Source organism: Cryptococcus neoformans (genome assembly GCF_000091045.1).
Source record: "Cryptococcus neoformans var. neoformans JEC21 chromosome 14 sequence".
In the NCBI taxonomy this organism is placed as follows: Eukaryota; Fungi; Basidiomycota; class Tremellomycetes; order Tremellales; family Cryptococcaceae; genus Cryptococcus; species Cryptococcus deneoformans.
Genome location: NC_006683.1, coordinates 410,132 through 424,470, shown reverse-complemented (window position 1 = coordinate 424,470; position 14,339 = coordinate 410,132). Strand labels below are relative to the sequence as shown.

The following is a 14,339-nucleotide window of genomic DNA, read 5'->3' as shown; positions in this document are numbered from 1 at the left end:
GGGGGGGGGGGGGAGATCACTGGGAACGGAGGGAAAGAAGGAAAAAAAAAGAGTAAACTTGGACTTACTCGAAGGGCATGGTAGAGTCTATTCCAAATCCAAATGCAGCCATGAGCACTTGTCTCTCCCGCTCGCTCGTTTCACAATCTCTGGGACTTACAAACAGTGATGACACCAGCAGTCGCACCGATCCCAAAAGTCATCCATCCAGGCATATCTTCCCCTGGTACCGCGCTCCCTTGAGCGAGCTGCTTCAGAGTGGAGTAGGAAGAGAATCGGACGGCAGAGTTGGCGCCTTGTCGGAGCATCTGTGTTTTGTTTTTGTTTTTGGAGAGAAAAAAGTGTTTTATTTTGTCAACTAACCAATTGTTTCACAAATGTCATGATTCGAGCAAAGGACGTACGACAGGACCGACACCACGATAAACACCCCTGTACCCTTCCTCCTTGATGATAGTCTGTACACCATGCACGAGACCCTTGTATCGCGGTTGGGCAAGCTTGGAATCTTCAATCATCTTTGTCCTGTTATTCCATATCTATCTGTCAGCTTTTCCCCCAGTTTCCATTACCAAATCCAGTATGATATCCTCCTCAAGACAGGGGGGGGGGAAAGTGGGGAGAGTATACTTGCTTGATAGTTTCTGAAGGGGTAACAGCGACGATAGCCTCAGACATGCCCGCTCCGAGACCTGCAAGCATTGACCGGGGAGCTGTCAACTTGCCCTACAAAGAACATTTACCAAAAAAAGAGCCCCCATCAGTTAACCTCTTTATCGTTGTATGTCCTAGACAGAAGAAATAAAAGGGCATAGAATCACGGACATACCTCGTCGTCCTTCAAAAGACTCTTGAACTGGTCATAAGTAGTAAACCGCACACCGGCCTTGACGGCATTGCCAATCACCACCGCTGTACAACCAGCGTACAAACCGTGTACACCTCTTTGCTGGATCGTCGATTTGAGGGCTTGGTACGGGGTGAGAGGCTAGTCCATTAGAATATCCCGTCAGCGGGTGTGGAAAAAGAAAATAGAGGAGCCCACCTTGCCGCCGTCGAGAGCACCGAATTGAAGTTGGGTCTTGACACTTTCGAGGGGGAAAGTGATGAATGCCTCGACACCGCCGGCGGTGGCACCTGCTAGGAGGGAAGCGATGGGCTTTTCCTTGGCTTTTCCTCTTGCCTGGGCGGACATTTTGCAAATGGACGGTGCGGGATGGGGTGTTGGATGGAAATAAAAAATATATATATATAAAGAGAAATGGAGGAGAAAGTCTTGAAGTGGAGGTCGTCCGAGTGGAATGGGTTTGTTTACAACTGAACGGAATATATCCTTATTCCTACTTGTATCTCGTATTCTTATTCGCACTCTGATTCCCCAGCTCACTCTAGCCCAATGTCCGGCCCCGACACCCCAGCCTCCCTGCTGGGCGACGGCTGGACTTATCTCTCCTCTTTCGACGACCTCGACGACGATGAGTACGAGCATGAAGAGGTTGGTCTGCCGTCTTTCCCCACACCACCACACATCCTCTTTTTACTATACCGACTGACTAGATGAACTAATAGGAAGTATACGTGACTCTGGATCTTGGGACCACATTTGATAGTAAATCACTCCAGGCCGAGTCGCAGTACCAGCTCATCGTGTGTCTCTTCTTCATTCCCCCCAGCCCTTGTGACAGCTTTTCTCTTGAAAGTAAGAGGTATTAAGCTAACTACGGCACATCGACGTAGGGACTCGATACCCCGACACCGTTTCTCAAGCTTGGGAACCAAGTATTCAAGGGGGATATCACCCCGCTAATAGGTGATGAGATTATATGTGGTCTTATCCGAAGTACGTCCCGTCTTTCCCCTCTCGCCTTTCCTCCCACCTATACGTTTGCTTTGCTGGAGACTGACTCTTATTCCCTTTTTCTTCACTCCATCCACATCTGACTTGGGCTTGCGGGATGAAAAAAATAAAATAGATCACGAAGACCCACATAACCCTACGCACCCACCTCTCTTCTCCACAAGTCAACGCATCACGTTTCAGCCTGGTACACTTCGTCCCAAGGATCAATCTATCCCTGCATCTGTGCCTGCGTCTGGTCATGTCTTGAATATATCGGAGCAAGCTCAAGGACAAGGGATCCAGGAAGGGACAGAAACGTCTGGATTGTCTGGGACTGGGACTGGGACTGGATCAGGAGCAGGAGCAGGAGCTGGGGGACCATCCACTTCTTTTACCGGTGCCATCCCTCGACCGCGAGCTGGTGGAAAGAGGGGCAACAAGACGAGGAGGGTGATTGAACATCCCGACGAGCTGAATACGTTTGACCTTGATGCGATGGGTCCTCATCAGAGCGGTATGTCCATCTCCCATCTCCATCCCCTTAACATTGCCATTACTGCCACCGCTAGAGAGAAAGAAAAAAAAAAAGGTAAAAAGCTAACACACAAATCGCTCTCCTACCTCACCTAGTCGAACTCGGCCCGCGGGTGATGGAATCTCTAGGACTCGGTCTTTCTTCCGACGGTCAAGGTGTGCTACTGACCAAAAAAGAGATGGAGAATGTGTTACTGGGCGTACCCGTAACCGGGAAAAAGGGAAGACCGAAGAAGCCTCATTACCTCGGCGAAGATTAAGATGAGCGATTTGCGATTCCATTCAATCTTTAGACTTTTCTGGGGAGGGGCAAACTCAATGCCATGTTTTGCGGCGAATGATGGATGGATATATGCGACGTTGTATGTAAAAGTAAAATGGATTTTATGAATTCTAAATGCCTAATCTCTTTTGTACCTTTCTTCCTTTTCTTCTTCCCCCTCTTAACCCCCTCTACATCCTCTGCATCCTCGTATTCATCGTCTCCGCATGCCGCCTCCTATATTCTCTCCTATCCTCCGTCCTATCCTCCCCTCCTACATCCCCCCACCCAGCAAGGGGCACTACCACACACGTACAATTATCGGAAGCGCCCAAATCTTCTGCGAAATGGACGATCGTCTTGGCTGCGCGGGAGGGATCGAGGGAACGGCGGGCGAGGTCGATGATTTCTTGGTCGGAGATGAGGGAGGTGATACCGTCTGTGGCGAGGATCATGTATGCGTGGGCATCGCCTTTTTTTTTCCAGCGTAACTGCGTCAGCATCCCCGCCTTCTCCTCTTTCTCCTTATTTGAATGCATAGACGGTTATTGAAACTCACCATCAACAACCCTCGTCTCAACCTGCGGCTCGACAGTAACCCCGGACGGCTTCCATCTCCCATCCCCAAACCCCCTCGTATTCTCCACAGCGCCCATCCACCTCGATTCGCCGTACGAATCCGAGACTAACAGACCGGCGCCCATACGTCGGAGGCGGGAAGCTTCGATACGTGATTCGGCGTGATGTTTCTCGGTGAGAGGAGTGACGAGGCCTGTGGAGCGGTTACACAGGAGGACACGTGTGTCGCTAGAGAGTTTGGAGCGGGAGTGTATCAGATCTGAAGACGCGGTGAGGGCAGGGGTGGAGACGACTTACCCGCAATGAGCGATTGTAAGTGCGAGCTTCTTGGCGGCCCAGTATGGTTGTGAAGGACTGTCGAGTGAATGTAAAAGGGCGATGGACGCTGTTGAACCGCATCGATCTGATTTTTCGATACTTGTCAAGATCTCCTTGTCTGCCTGTTCGTATTACCGCAGTGTCAACTCGTTTTCACCAGATAAGATGTTGGAGGAAAACGTTTTACCTCGAGAAATGCCAGAGTCAACCTCTCCTCCAAAGTCATCAACATCGTTTCCTGCCCACTCTCCGCCTCAATCCCCTCGCCCTTTCCTATACCTTCCCTCCCCCCTTCCTCCTCCCCCTTCCCATCCGCCCACTGTGTCCACCGCTGCAGAGCCCCGCCTCGCCATCGCTTGAAATACCCGCCGTGCTTTTCTTTCGTCCATTCCACTATCGGGCTGATCGATGTCGAGTCTACTTGTTCGACCAGGGCGTGCAGTCGTTTGGAAAGGTATTGGGATACTTGTTTGCCTCCATGTCTACATGTATTGTCTTTGTTGTTAGCGTGTCTCTTCGACCTCTTGGATACTGGGATAACACCAAAAGACAAGACGACAGGACGACGTACCCATCAAAGATGCCGAAATAAGCAATCTGCCGAGCGAAGAACTCTGAACCAGCAGTGGACGGGTCCCAGTGGACAGGTTTCTTGAGTCTCGCCAACGACGATTGCAGTTCTTGAGGGCTGAGCTGGAGAGCTTGTATGGACGATGCGTCTTCTTGATACCTACCAGTATTCCGACGAGTTAATGCCTTGATAGCGGGTTTGGATGGACGCACTCTCGATGACCTCTGGAAGAGAATGCTCCTACTACTTTGGGAGAGGAGAGCGGGACTTTGTATGTCCCTGGAGACACGCAACGGGTCAGCTTGCGACGCAGAGATGAGTAGGGCGGAGACAGACCTCTGTCCATTGGACCTCTGATGTAGTCATGGAAACGTCGTGCGTGCGGGGGGAGGCGGGGGAGAGAGCGGAGGGATATATGGCTGGAGGACATGGCTGTTATATGTACATTGCAGGGAGTATAGAGAAGAAGAAGAGAAGAGTCATCGTCGCAGTCTCAAGTCACCGTCGCCGCCAGGGATAACACTTGTCCACGCCTGTCTCTCCGTCTACACTACATACACGCATGGCGGCCGGATGGGTATACAATCACATATTCTACAGTTACACTACATATAAATACCATATTAATCCAGCTTCTCCAGGTAATCCAGCCGGTCCAGCACCACTTGCTTGCTCGTCTCTTCAATCTCCCCGGCCAAGAACACTTCGTCCAGGATCGCATACACCTGTAGCCATAGTCACTCAGCAGTGTTTCCATCCATGCAAAGCCACCCGGACTGACCTTGTAAAACGAGAATACCAGGTCCAGTTCACAGACGTTTTGGAAAAAGGCGTCTGCGCGTACCGCCAGTCAGCTCAATATCGTTACCTCGCCAGTACCCGAACAATCTAGCCGGTAGCAAGTGGAAACCCGCTATGGCCTTGACCCTGTAGCCATACTCACCGAGAACCTCTACAAAGAGATGGATCGCCTCGAGGTACGCGAGCTCATTGTCGTTGGAGTCCACGCAGACACAGAAGAAGAGACCGGCGTATCGTCGGTAGATGACCTTGTCGTCCCGGAACTAGAGCACACAACCATGCGCCCAGGCAAGGAGGGAAGAGTCGGAATTGTCAATGTAAGAGCAGCAAGGAGTGGCTTGATCAGCGGTGACACGGAGGGAGAGCGACGTTGTCTCCCGGACGCACCTCGACAAAGTTGGATTGGTACTTTTGGTCTCTAGGCGCTATGAGTCGGTGTACTTCGCCCCGTAACCTGACCTGCAGAGTGGGTGTGGATATTAGCAGTGGTTGTGGATAGTCGTGGATGAAAGTAGAGAGGGGAACATGTCTGACCTTTTCGTCGTCGTCGTACGGGGCATACCATTTTGAGAGCCGTGTCTTGCCTTGTCTATTCTGGTGCGAGATTAGCTGGTGCAGATGGCGGCGATGCTTACTTGTACGAGGATAAACTTGATCATGGCGGAATGACGAGTGGAATCCAAAGATACATCCAGCAACAATAACCGACAAGACAATAACAATTTACATCTCCGCGCGATTGCATCTTCATCTCTCGTCTTTCGACTCCCCGCTCGCTGCGATGCCACCACAAGGCTATGACTATGACCATCCACAGCGCTCTCCACGCTCATCCACATCCACCATATACCATGACAACCTGGACATAGACCCATTCCAGGAAAAACACACGGCTTTCAGAGACGATCCCACCATCGAACAAGGTATCCACGTCTATCCAGACGACGACGATGGAGAGGGCTACACTGTCGAATCCAGCCGGGTAAGCTCTTTGCTCCTCTTCCCGCTTTCTGTTACAGACTGACACACTCTGCCACCCAGACACATCCTCGGAACAAGTCACGCAAGGTACTCGCCGTCCTCGTCGTTATCGTCACTTTCGCAGGTATCATCGGCGTGCTCGCTGCTTCAGGATACTCGGTACCCTCTTTCTCGTCCAAAGGTGGCACAAAGCATATCACCATGGACCATGTGTTTAACGGCACGTTCAATGCCTACAGCAAGCAGATTGACTGGGTCAAGGAGGGTAGGTACCGGGCAGATGGAGAATCTTGCTTTCATTTACATGCTGATCATGTTCGTCATACGGGTACACAGCGGAAGACGGCACGTTCTCACATATCAACAAGGAAGGAAACATTGTCCTCAACACCGTCCGCAACATGACCACCGACACCCTTCTCGTCAACGCATCGCTTGTCCTTGACCTTGAGGGCAATCGACTCCCCTGGACGGGATGGGCCCTCTCAGCTGATATGCAGTACGTCCTCTTCAGAACCGACCATCTCAAACAGTGGCGGCACTCGTCATTCGGGAACTACTGGATACATCGTCGACAAGATTCGGCTACGTTTCCTGTCATCCCGCCGACCAGCCCGCCGACTATAGCAAAGTGTACGTGGTCGCCTGTCGGGCATGCATTGGCGTTTGTCAGTAAGAACGACGTCTATATCATCTCTGAAGATGACCTCTCCTCTGTCCCCTCCTCCTCCTCCTCCTCCCCTTCACATGTAAGAGTAACAACCGATGGAAGCCACACAATCTTCAACGGCGTCCCCGACTGGGTATACGAAGAAGAAGTGTTTGAAACGGATACCGCCCTCTGGTGGAGTCCTGATGGCAAGAGGGTTGCTTTTTTGAGAAGCGATGAGAGTAAAGTACATGATTTCAAGTTGCAGTATTATAACCCATCGAATGATGCGTTCAAGGTGCATCAGTACCAGACCGAGCTGGATATGAAGTAGGGGCCCCTTTTCCTTTTTTCTTTCCGCTTGTGGTACTCTGGCTGACTTTTACAACAGATACCCCAAACCTGGTACACCCAACCCCACCGTCACAGTCCACACTTTTTCCCTCTCTTCCCTCTCCTCCTCCGCCACCTCGGCCACCGCACAACGTCTCACCTGGCCAGGCGAGTTCCCTCTCCCAGACCGCATCCTCACCGAAATTGGCTGGGTAGCCGATGATGCCCTCCTCGTTAAAGAGATTGATAGAGCTGCGAGGGACGGGAACGTCGTTCTTTTCCAGTTTGGGAGCGACCATGAAGCAAAGGTGGAAGGGGAGATTGTGAGGCGGTTAGGGAAGGACGGGGAGGAAGGCGATGATGGATGGATCGATCATGCAAGTGCCCTCCTTTTCATAACTTCCCACTTCCTCCCTAAACAAACGAGCTAACCTTGTACAAAATTCTTTCTTTGTTTCTTTTTCTCATTTATAGGGCCAGAACGTCATCCCCGTTAAAGGGCCAGTCCAAGGATACCTCGACATCGTCCCTAATCAAGGGTACAACCACATTGCGCTGTTCACTCCGTTGAACGCTAGTAAGCCTCGGTGGATCACTGCAGGAGAATGGGAAGTCACCGAGATATCGGGGGTTGATACCGAAAAGGGCCTTGTGTATGTTTTTTCTTTAACATCCCCCACCCCACCTTTTTCCCCTCTCACTCACCTGTGTCACATGAATAAACATGTTCATGTGCTGATTCATCCCATGACGATACAGTTACTTTACAGCTGCAACCCCTTCTATCGACAGACACATCTACTCTATCCCCTTACCCACTCTTTCATCCATCGATGATGAAGAGGATCAAGACGCATCGATGAGTAGCATGGCCGCATTGACAGATACTACTTCCCCTGGATATTTTGAAGCTTCCTTCTCTCCCAAAGCGGGGTATTATGTCTTGGGGTATAAAGGGCCAGAAGTACCTTGGCAGAGGTTGATAGAAGCTGGGTCTGGAGAGAATCGTGAGTATCTTTATGGGGGGAACGGGGGCTTCGATTACTTTTCTACTGGGAGGGAATGCTGATGAGATGTTTTTCTCTTTTTTCCCTTTTCTTTGGCTACGGGTTGGGATGAAAAGGAGCGAATGTGTTATTGGAAGGTAATGCAGGACTGAACAAGACAGTTTCAGAATTCTTGAAACCTCTTGTCACGAGGACGACTATCGAAAATGATGGCTACGGTAATGCACCCTTTCATCTCTCTCGTCCCGTCCAGTTTCCCACTAACAACAGCCTCCTTTCTTCGGTATATGCAGAACTCAACATGCTCGAGATCCTTCCTCCCAACCTCGACATCACCGGCCGCAAAAAGTACCCCGTCCTGATCCGCGTCTACGGCGGACCCGGCTCTCAAATGGTGTCTAACCGATTCGAAAGGGATTGGCATTCTTACCTCGCTGCCTCCCAGCGGTACATTATCATCATGCTCGACGGTCGTGGAACGGGGTTTAGAGGTAGGAATCTGAGGAACCCGGTGAGGGATGATTTGGGGCATTGGGAGGTGCAGGATCAGGTCGCGGCGGCGAGGGAGATGGCGAAGAGGGTTTATGTGGATAGATCGAGGATTGGGATTTGGGGATGGGTGAGTGCGGAATTTGCTTTTCTTGGGAATGTCGCTCTTGGAGGAATAAAAAAAGAGCTGATTGGGATGATTAGAGTTATGGAGGATACATGACTTGTAAGGCTATTGAAGCCGATTCTGGTATATTCACTCTCGGAAGTAAGCCTTGCCCTGTATCCTTTCCATCTTGGTAGAAATCATTCTCACATTTTATTTTTATTTTTATTTTCACTACACTATAGTGGCCGTCGCACCCGTCACAGATTGGCTTTACTACGACTCCATCTACACCGAACGATACATGTCAACTCCCTCCGCCAACAAGGACGGGTACACCACCTCGGCAGTGAACAATGTCACTTCCTTTTCGGGCGATAAAGTCGATTTCATCTGGGCACATGGAAGCGGGGACGATAATGTCCACTATATGAATAGTGCGGCGCTTTTGGATAAGTTGACGCAGGAGCAAGTGAGAGGGTGGAGGTTTAGGATGTTTACTGATTCGTAAGTTCCGCCAAGCGTTTTTATCAACCCGAAAGAAAAAAGAAAGAAAAAAAAACATGTCTAATTACTCTTTTCCCGCAACGTTCAGCAATCATTCAATGGATAAGCGGATGGCGTACCGGGAAGTGTACGAGTGGATGAATGATTTCTTGGAAGAAAAATGGGGTAAAGGAGGGACTGTACATCATTAGATAAAAACTACATTTAGATGTAGAAGGAGCACAAATGCAGCATGTTGTATAAATACCAGTTTGAAATAAAATAAAATAAAAAAACATTGGCATAGGATACATTTATTCAATATTCAAAAATGTACACAGATTACTACGAAAATGACCAAAAAACAAAACCCAAAGGTCCATAAGAAACAAACATAGCCTACACCTCATACACTCCCGCTTGACCTAAAGGAATAGCCTCGTACTCTGCCGTCGAGGGTACATTTCCTCTTCTTTCAGTAAATCTCTTCAAGAAGGGTAGCTTCTCTGCAAGGCGATCAACACCATCCATGATGGTGTCTCTGGCGCCCTCGACGAAGACAGACACAACACTCTTGCGAGGACTTGGGTGAATGTAGGTTTCTCCGGAAGCGATTGACGACTGGGGCCGAGTCCACCACTGACAAAAAGGAAAAGGAAAATAAAAAACCCCCGATCAGCACCGTACCATCATCCAGAGTGTAACAATTCGATATGTGCTCACCTTCAAAGTCAAACTCGATACCACAACGGAAACACTGCTAAACGCCATAGCCGCCGCAGCCATCATTGGATGAAGATGGATACCCCATGGCAATAATACACCCATCGCCAAGGGGATCATCAGCACATTATAGCAGCACGCCCAGATCAAGTTGGCCTTGATTTTCCTGAAGATGACCTGACCCAAGTCGAGGGCTGCAACAACGTCCAGCAAGTCGGATCGCACGAGGACGACATCGGCCGCTTCGATGGCAATAGATGTACCGGAAGAAAGGGCGATACCGAGAGAAGCTGCAACAAGAGCGGGAGAATCATTGATACCGTCGCCAACCATGGCTACGCCACCGCTGGCTCCATCAAGATCTTGGACAATCTTGGCCTTCCCTTTGGGGCTTACGCCAGAGTAAACCTCGTCCTCGTCGATACCGACCTGTCGGGCGACCGCTTGAGCGGTAGCAGCAGCGTCACCTGTAAGCATGGTCACCTTGATACCCATATTCTTGAGGGCACGGATGGCTTGAGCGGAGGTCGGCTTGGGGGAATCAGATAAAGAGAGGGCGGCGACGGGAACCACACCGGTAGGGCGGATGATTGAGACGAAGATGACAGTCCTGGCAAGAGCCATTTGATCATGTTCAAACTCGAGGATTTCGCTTGGCATACTAAGTTGCTTCTCAGCATAAGCTTCACCAAATTTGCTGTTGTTGGACAGCACAAAATCTGCTTTGCCGATCCGGATACACTCCTCAACCGCACCGCCAGAAAGTTTGACGACAGCCTCGAGGCCTTCACCGGTATGGCTCTCAAACTCGACGACCTCGCCGTTCGGAGGTGGAAGGCCAGCGTTGGAGAGAATTTCACGCCCATGCGCGGCAACAGCCATACCCAAGGGATGTTCAGACCTGGCTTCGGCAAGAGAAATAAGGGAGATGATAGTGTGTCGTTGAAGAGGGTTGGCAGACGTTGTAGTAGACAACGTGGCGGCAGTGTCCAAGTCCCCTTGTCCAATGTTGACACCGCTAGACGAGGAAGCCCAAACGACCGAGACAACAGCCATCCTGCCTTCTGTCACCGTTCCAGTCTTGTCCAAAACAACCCTCTTGACGCCCTTGCACGCTTCAAGGGCTTTTCCGCCCTTGATAAGGATACCGTTCTTAGCACCGACCCCTGTACCGACCATCACGGCTGTAGGGGTGCTCAACCCCAAAGCGCATGGGCAAGCCACAACGACCACAGAGATGCAGAGCTTGAGGCAAACACCAAATCTGCCCACGCCAGGAGAATGGAAAACCTCTGGCAAGCTGCCATAAGACGAGAGAAGCGAAATGATCATCCATATCACAAACGTCGACAACGAGAGAGTGATGACAATGGGGACAAAGATACCAGCGACGCGATCGGCAAACTCTTGAATAGGTGCCTTTGAAGTCTGAGCATCCTCTACGAGTTTAACAATCTGGGAAAGGGCGGTGTCGGCTCCAGCGCGGGTGACCCGGAAAGTGATGGTCCCCAATCCGTTTACCGTACCGCCGATCACCTGAGAACCGGCTGTTTTAGGCATGGGAAGAGCTTCGCCAGTTACCATGGATTCGTCAACTGATGTTGAGCCGGTTAAGACGGTACCATCGGCCGGGATCTTCTCACCAGGAACAAGAAGTACGACATCACCGACCTGAACGAGTTCAGTGGGGACTTTACGTGTCTTGGCAGAAGAATCCGGCAGCTCGCCCTCCGCAGGGGGATCAACGTAAATCGTAGCGGAGGAAGGAGTGAGGGACAAGAGGTCGGTAAGAGCGGCGGAAGTCTTGCCTTTGGCGATGTTTTCGATGTATCGACCAAGGGAGACGAAAGTGATTAACATGGTGGAAGTGTCAAAGAAGGTTTGAGGGCGGTAGTCCGGGTCGGATGAGAACATGGCGAAGAACATGGCAAGGACAGAGTAACAGAAAGCAGAGGATGTTCCAAGAACAACCAGAACATCCCTATTTTTGGATTAGCAAAGTAGATACAACATGGATGGAGGGTTCCGCGTACATGGTAGCTGATCCGTGCTTGATAGATTTCCAAGCATTCAGATAAAACTTCTTTGCCAGCCAGGTTTGCACAGGCAGTGTAAGCACCAGACAGACGAGATCCCCAAGATAGATCCCCGTCACAACTTTCCACATAGTCCATCCCATCAACCACATCGGCAGATACATGCTTAGCATCCCAATGATAAACACGGGGACAGCAAATATGGCCGATAAGAAAAGCGTCCTTTTCCATAAAGCTGCTTCCTTGTGCTTTTGCAGAGACGCTATTTGAGAATCATCATTGTTTGATACTGGTAAAAATGATAGCTGTGGGAAAGATGCGGAAAGCGTGTCGACGATTGAACGAAGAGAGATTAATAGAGGGGAATGTGTTAGGGCGAGGTGGGAGTAGGGCGGCAGAAGAACGGCAGAATGGACACCAGGGATCCCCTCTGTAGTCGATAGCAAACTGCTGACTATTTCTTGGTTCTCCAGTCTGTTGACAGGTTAGCTGTGACTCTGTTGCTAGTCACAATGACTTACCCATATACACGTAATTCCACCTCTTGCACTTCACTCTTTTCGACGACAGTGGCTTCGAACCCAATGTCTTCTATTTCCTCGGCAATCTTGTCGTCTGTCCAATGCTCTCCATCCGCCTTGACAAAGTTCTCATCGTATTCTACTACCCCTCGCTCAGCAAGCAGAGATATCTGGATGCTTTTAATACCGGGTTGCTTCAGCTGAGACTCGATGGATGCCACACACGCCCCACACTACCTCGTGTTAGCTTGATGCGGACCCAACCATGTGACCCCACTCACGGTCATTCCTCCTACTCTCAGTTCGACCCTCCGTAATCCGACAGGAGCTTCTTTGCTAAGCGACTGGCTCCCTTCTTCTAGAGGAACTTCGTCTTCTTCGAGCAAGACCCTTTGTTCTACTCTTGGAGAAGTGAATAAATTGGTAAGGGGCGCAGGGATTGTGTTCACGATAGAGGACAAGAGGCTGCTATTTGAGGCAGAGCGTTGCCTGTGTGGCGGACTGCCCAATGTGGCCATGTCGAATACCGATGGATGTGTTTCCTCGAGCGCTATAAATTGTGGTGGAAGTATTTCTGTTCTGGGCGCTCTGGCGTATAAGTAGGGGGTAAGGAGATGCAGATGATGAGGGACAAGAGAAATGATATCCGGTTTGCGGAAGTAAGAGCCGCTTGAGAAAAAACAAAGTATTAATAAATAACTTCCGAAGGCGGTGACGTCGGCCGATGATTTGTAATCATCTTTCCAACCAGCTTCTAATTACCCTCTGGTCATTTCTAATCGCCATTACAAAGCTTGACTCATTACACGCACTGCTTCATCTCAAAAAAGAGGCTATCGACCGGGCCTTTCCAACACAATTTGCCTTGTGTTTGATCCCCTGTACTAAATGATTAAAATGTATACTTAGTCATCAGGAATGGCTGCGACTAGCCGATCCGATGCCCGATTCCATATGTGACAACAGTAACATAACGGCTTACACGGCACCATAGGCCGTAGAAATGCATAATGAACCGGATCCCCCCTCCCCCAAGGATAGTGTGGTGATGAAGCCTCAGACAGTATCTCTTCCTTTCATCCTGTCTTCTTTCCGTTGCGCAAGCTATCATGGCGAGGAGTCAGTCAATCTTGGCAGGATAAAAGATCATGCGCATGACGCCGATACATGGATACGTACCCAGTTTCCTTTACATTCCTTGTACGCGGTGAAAAAGTCGGTACACTGAAGGATATCACATTAATCAAGCCCAGTTATGTTGAACAAGCCGACATATTGTGCTGAACAAGCTGACATACCTCTGAGCGGTTGTATTGTGTCCTTTCGAGACAATCTAAAGACGCCTTCCTAGCCGCTTCACAGGGGTCGACGAACTACAACGGCGGCATGTCAACGACTGTTGCGCAGAGTCGTCTCATAACCATCGATTATATCACGAACCTTGCTAACAGTCCCTCTTCCCTGTCAATAAAGTCAGCCAACAATTTAAAATGATTCAGTGCAAGCGACGGTTCAACTTACGCGGAAAGTCTTTTTGTAGTCCTCGGGAATCTCGAGATCTTTCGTCGGGGGAGCCGGACGGTTAGCGAACGGAGTAGGGGTGGTCGATGGAGGGACTTGAGTGGCCATGTTCGAGTAAGGTATAGTAGGTACGATGGAATACCAAACGCTGCTATTGGTGGCGTAAAGAATGGTGTGGTCAAGAAAATGTTGTCAAAAGACGCGCGCGTCCGCGAACATCAGCGGCCAAAGATCGTTGGCCGATTTGAATTCAAGAAATCGACATCATGATCCACCATAGAAAGACGGCATATTTACATGCGATATCGCTCCCGATAAAACAAGCAAGCAGTCATCAGCCTCCAGCGATATACGTACGTTGTTGTCCTCGCAACAGTTCCGAGTCTCTCCACATATTTCCCCGTACTTTTTACCTTCCAGACGAGCAAGCAACAACATTAACAGCACCTCCCTGGCTTACAGTGTCAAAAAGAAATATCTTCTAGTTCATCATTCTCCTTTTCAAAACGATGTTCTGTGCTGAGCTTTATCGTATCAAGCATGTAGTGCGCGTACGACCTGACGTCCTGATTGAATCGTCTT

The 14,339-nt window shown here is 50.0% G+C and overlaps 7 protein-coding genes across 7 annotated transcripts in view; 2 read left to right on the top strand and 5 right to left on the bottom strand.

Annotated features, from left to right (window-relative positions):
• Positions 1-1,251, bottom strand: part of CNN01450 (hypothetical protein) — a 1,762-nt gene extending 511 nt beyond the window's left edge. The window contains exons 1-6 of the mRNA XM_024658398.1: positions 1,046-1,251; positions 830-988; positions 635-726; positions 405-525; positions 161-308; positions 69-87 (exon numbers count right to left, since the gene is read on the bottom strand). Of these exons, the coding sequence (XP_024514065.1) occupies positions 69-87; positions 161-308; positions 405-525; positions 635-726; positions 830-988; positions 1,046-1,195 (689 nt within the window). The 5' untranslated portion in view covers positions 1,196-1,251. The remainder of the gene's footprint in view (positions 1-68; positions 88-160; positions 309-404; positions 526-634; positions 727-829; positions 989-1,045) is intronic.
• Positions 1,252-1,350: 99 nt separating this feature from the next.
• CNN01440 (hypothetical protein) lies at positions 1,351-2,718 on the top strand. Its single transcript, XM_024658397.1, has 5 exons — positions 1,351-1,495; positions 1,570-1,647; positions 1,738-1,840; positions 1,974-2,354; positions 2,471-2,718. The coding sequence occupies exons 1-5, from the start codon at positions 1,397-1,399 to the stop codon at positions 2,632-2,634; spliced, it is 825 nt and encodes a 274-aa protein (XP_024514064.1). The 5' UTR covers positions 1,351-1,396; the 3' UTR covers positions 2,635-2,718.
• On the bottom strand, positions 2,710-4,583 carry CNN01430 (conserved hypothetical protein). The gene is made up of 7 exons (XM_568607.2): positions 4,441-4,583; positions 4,317-4,383; positions 4,105-4,263; positions 3,721-4,015; positions 3,513-3,655; positions 3,196-3,443; positions 2,710-3,108 (listed from the first exon to the last, which is right to left on the bottom strand). Exons 1-7 carry the CDS (start codon positions 4,532-4,534, stop codon positions 2,828-2,830), a joined length of 1,287 nt encoding a protein of 428 aa, XP_568607.1. The 5' UTR covers positions 4,535-4,583; the 3' UTR covers positions 2,710-2,827.
• A 51-nt stretch (positions 4,584-4,634) lies between these two features.
• On the bottom strand, positions 4,635-5,613 carry CNN01420 (vesicle-mediated transport-related protein, putative). The gene is made up of 6 exons (XM_568690.2): positions 5,541-5,613; positions 5,440-5,499; positions 5,293-5,364; positions 5,048-5,168; positions 4,886-4,938; positions 4,635-4,829 (listed from the first exon to the last, which is right to left on the bottom strand). The coding sequence occupies exons 1-6, from the start codon at positions 5,562-5,564 to the stop codon at positions 4,728-4,730; spliced, it is 432 nt and encodes a 143-aa protein (XP_568690.2). The 5' UTR covers positions 5,565-5,613; the 3' UTR covers positions 4,635-4,727.
• A 64-nt stretch (positions 5,614-5,677) lies between these two features.
• CNN01410 (dipeptidyl-peptidase and tripeptidyl-peptidase, putative) lies at positions 5,678-9,221 on the top strand. The gene is made up of 11 exons (XM_568605.1): positions 5,678-5,887; positions 5,947-6,151; positions 6,223-6,865; positions 6,927-7,245; positions 7,343-7,521; positions 7,628-7,875; positions 7,992-8,093; positions 8,169-8,494; positions 8,569-8,632; positions 8,716-8,977; positions 9,066-9,221. The coding sequence occupies exons 1-11, from the start codon at positions 5,687-5,689 to the stop codon at positions 9,166-9,168; spliced, it is 2,652 nt and encodes an 883-aa protein (XP_568605.1). The 5' UTR covers positions 5,678-5,686; the 3' UTR covers positions 9,169-9,221.
• A 34-nt stretch (positions 9,222-9,255) lies between these two features.
• On the bottom strand, positions 9,256-12,877 carry CNN01400 (copper-exporting ATPase, putative). The gene is made up of 5 exons (XM_568603.1): positions 12,518-12,877; positions 12,237-12,469; positions 11,713-12,189; positions 9,680-11,660; positions 9,256-9,595 (listed from the first exon to the last, which is right to left on the bottom strand). Exons 1-5 carry the CDS (start codon positions 12,752-12,754, stop codon positions 9,356-9,358), a joined length of 3,168 nt encoding a protein of 1,055 aa, XP_568603.1. The 5' UTR covers positions 12,755-12,877; the 3' UTR covers positions 9,256-9,355.
• A 164-nt stretch (positions 12,878-13,041) lies between these two features.
• On the bottom strand, positions 13,042-13,925 carry CNN01390 (aerobic respiration-related protein, putative). Its single transcript, XM_568601.2, has 5 exons — positions 13,758-13,925; positions 13,677-13,697; positions 13,535-13,609; positions 13,416-13,460; positions 13,042-13,340 (listed from the first exon to the last, which is right to left on the bottom strand). The coding sequence occupies exons 1-5, from the start codon at positions 13,863-13,865 to the stop codon at positions 13,293-13,295; spliced, it is 297 nt and encodes a 98-aa protein (XP_568601.1). The 5' UTR covers positions 13,866-13,925; the 3' UTR covers positions 13,042-13,292.
• Between the last annotated feature and the right edge of the window lie 414 nt (positions 13,926-14,339).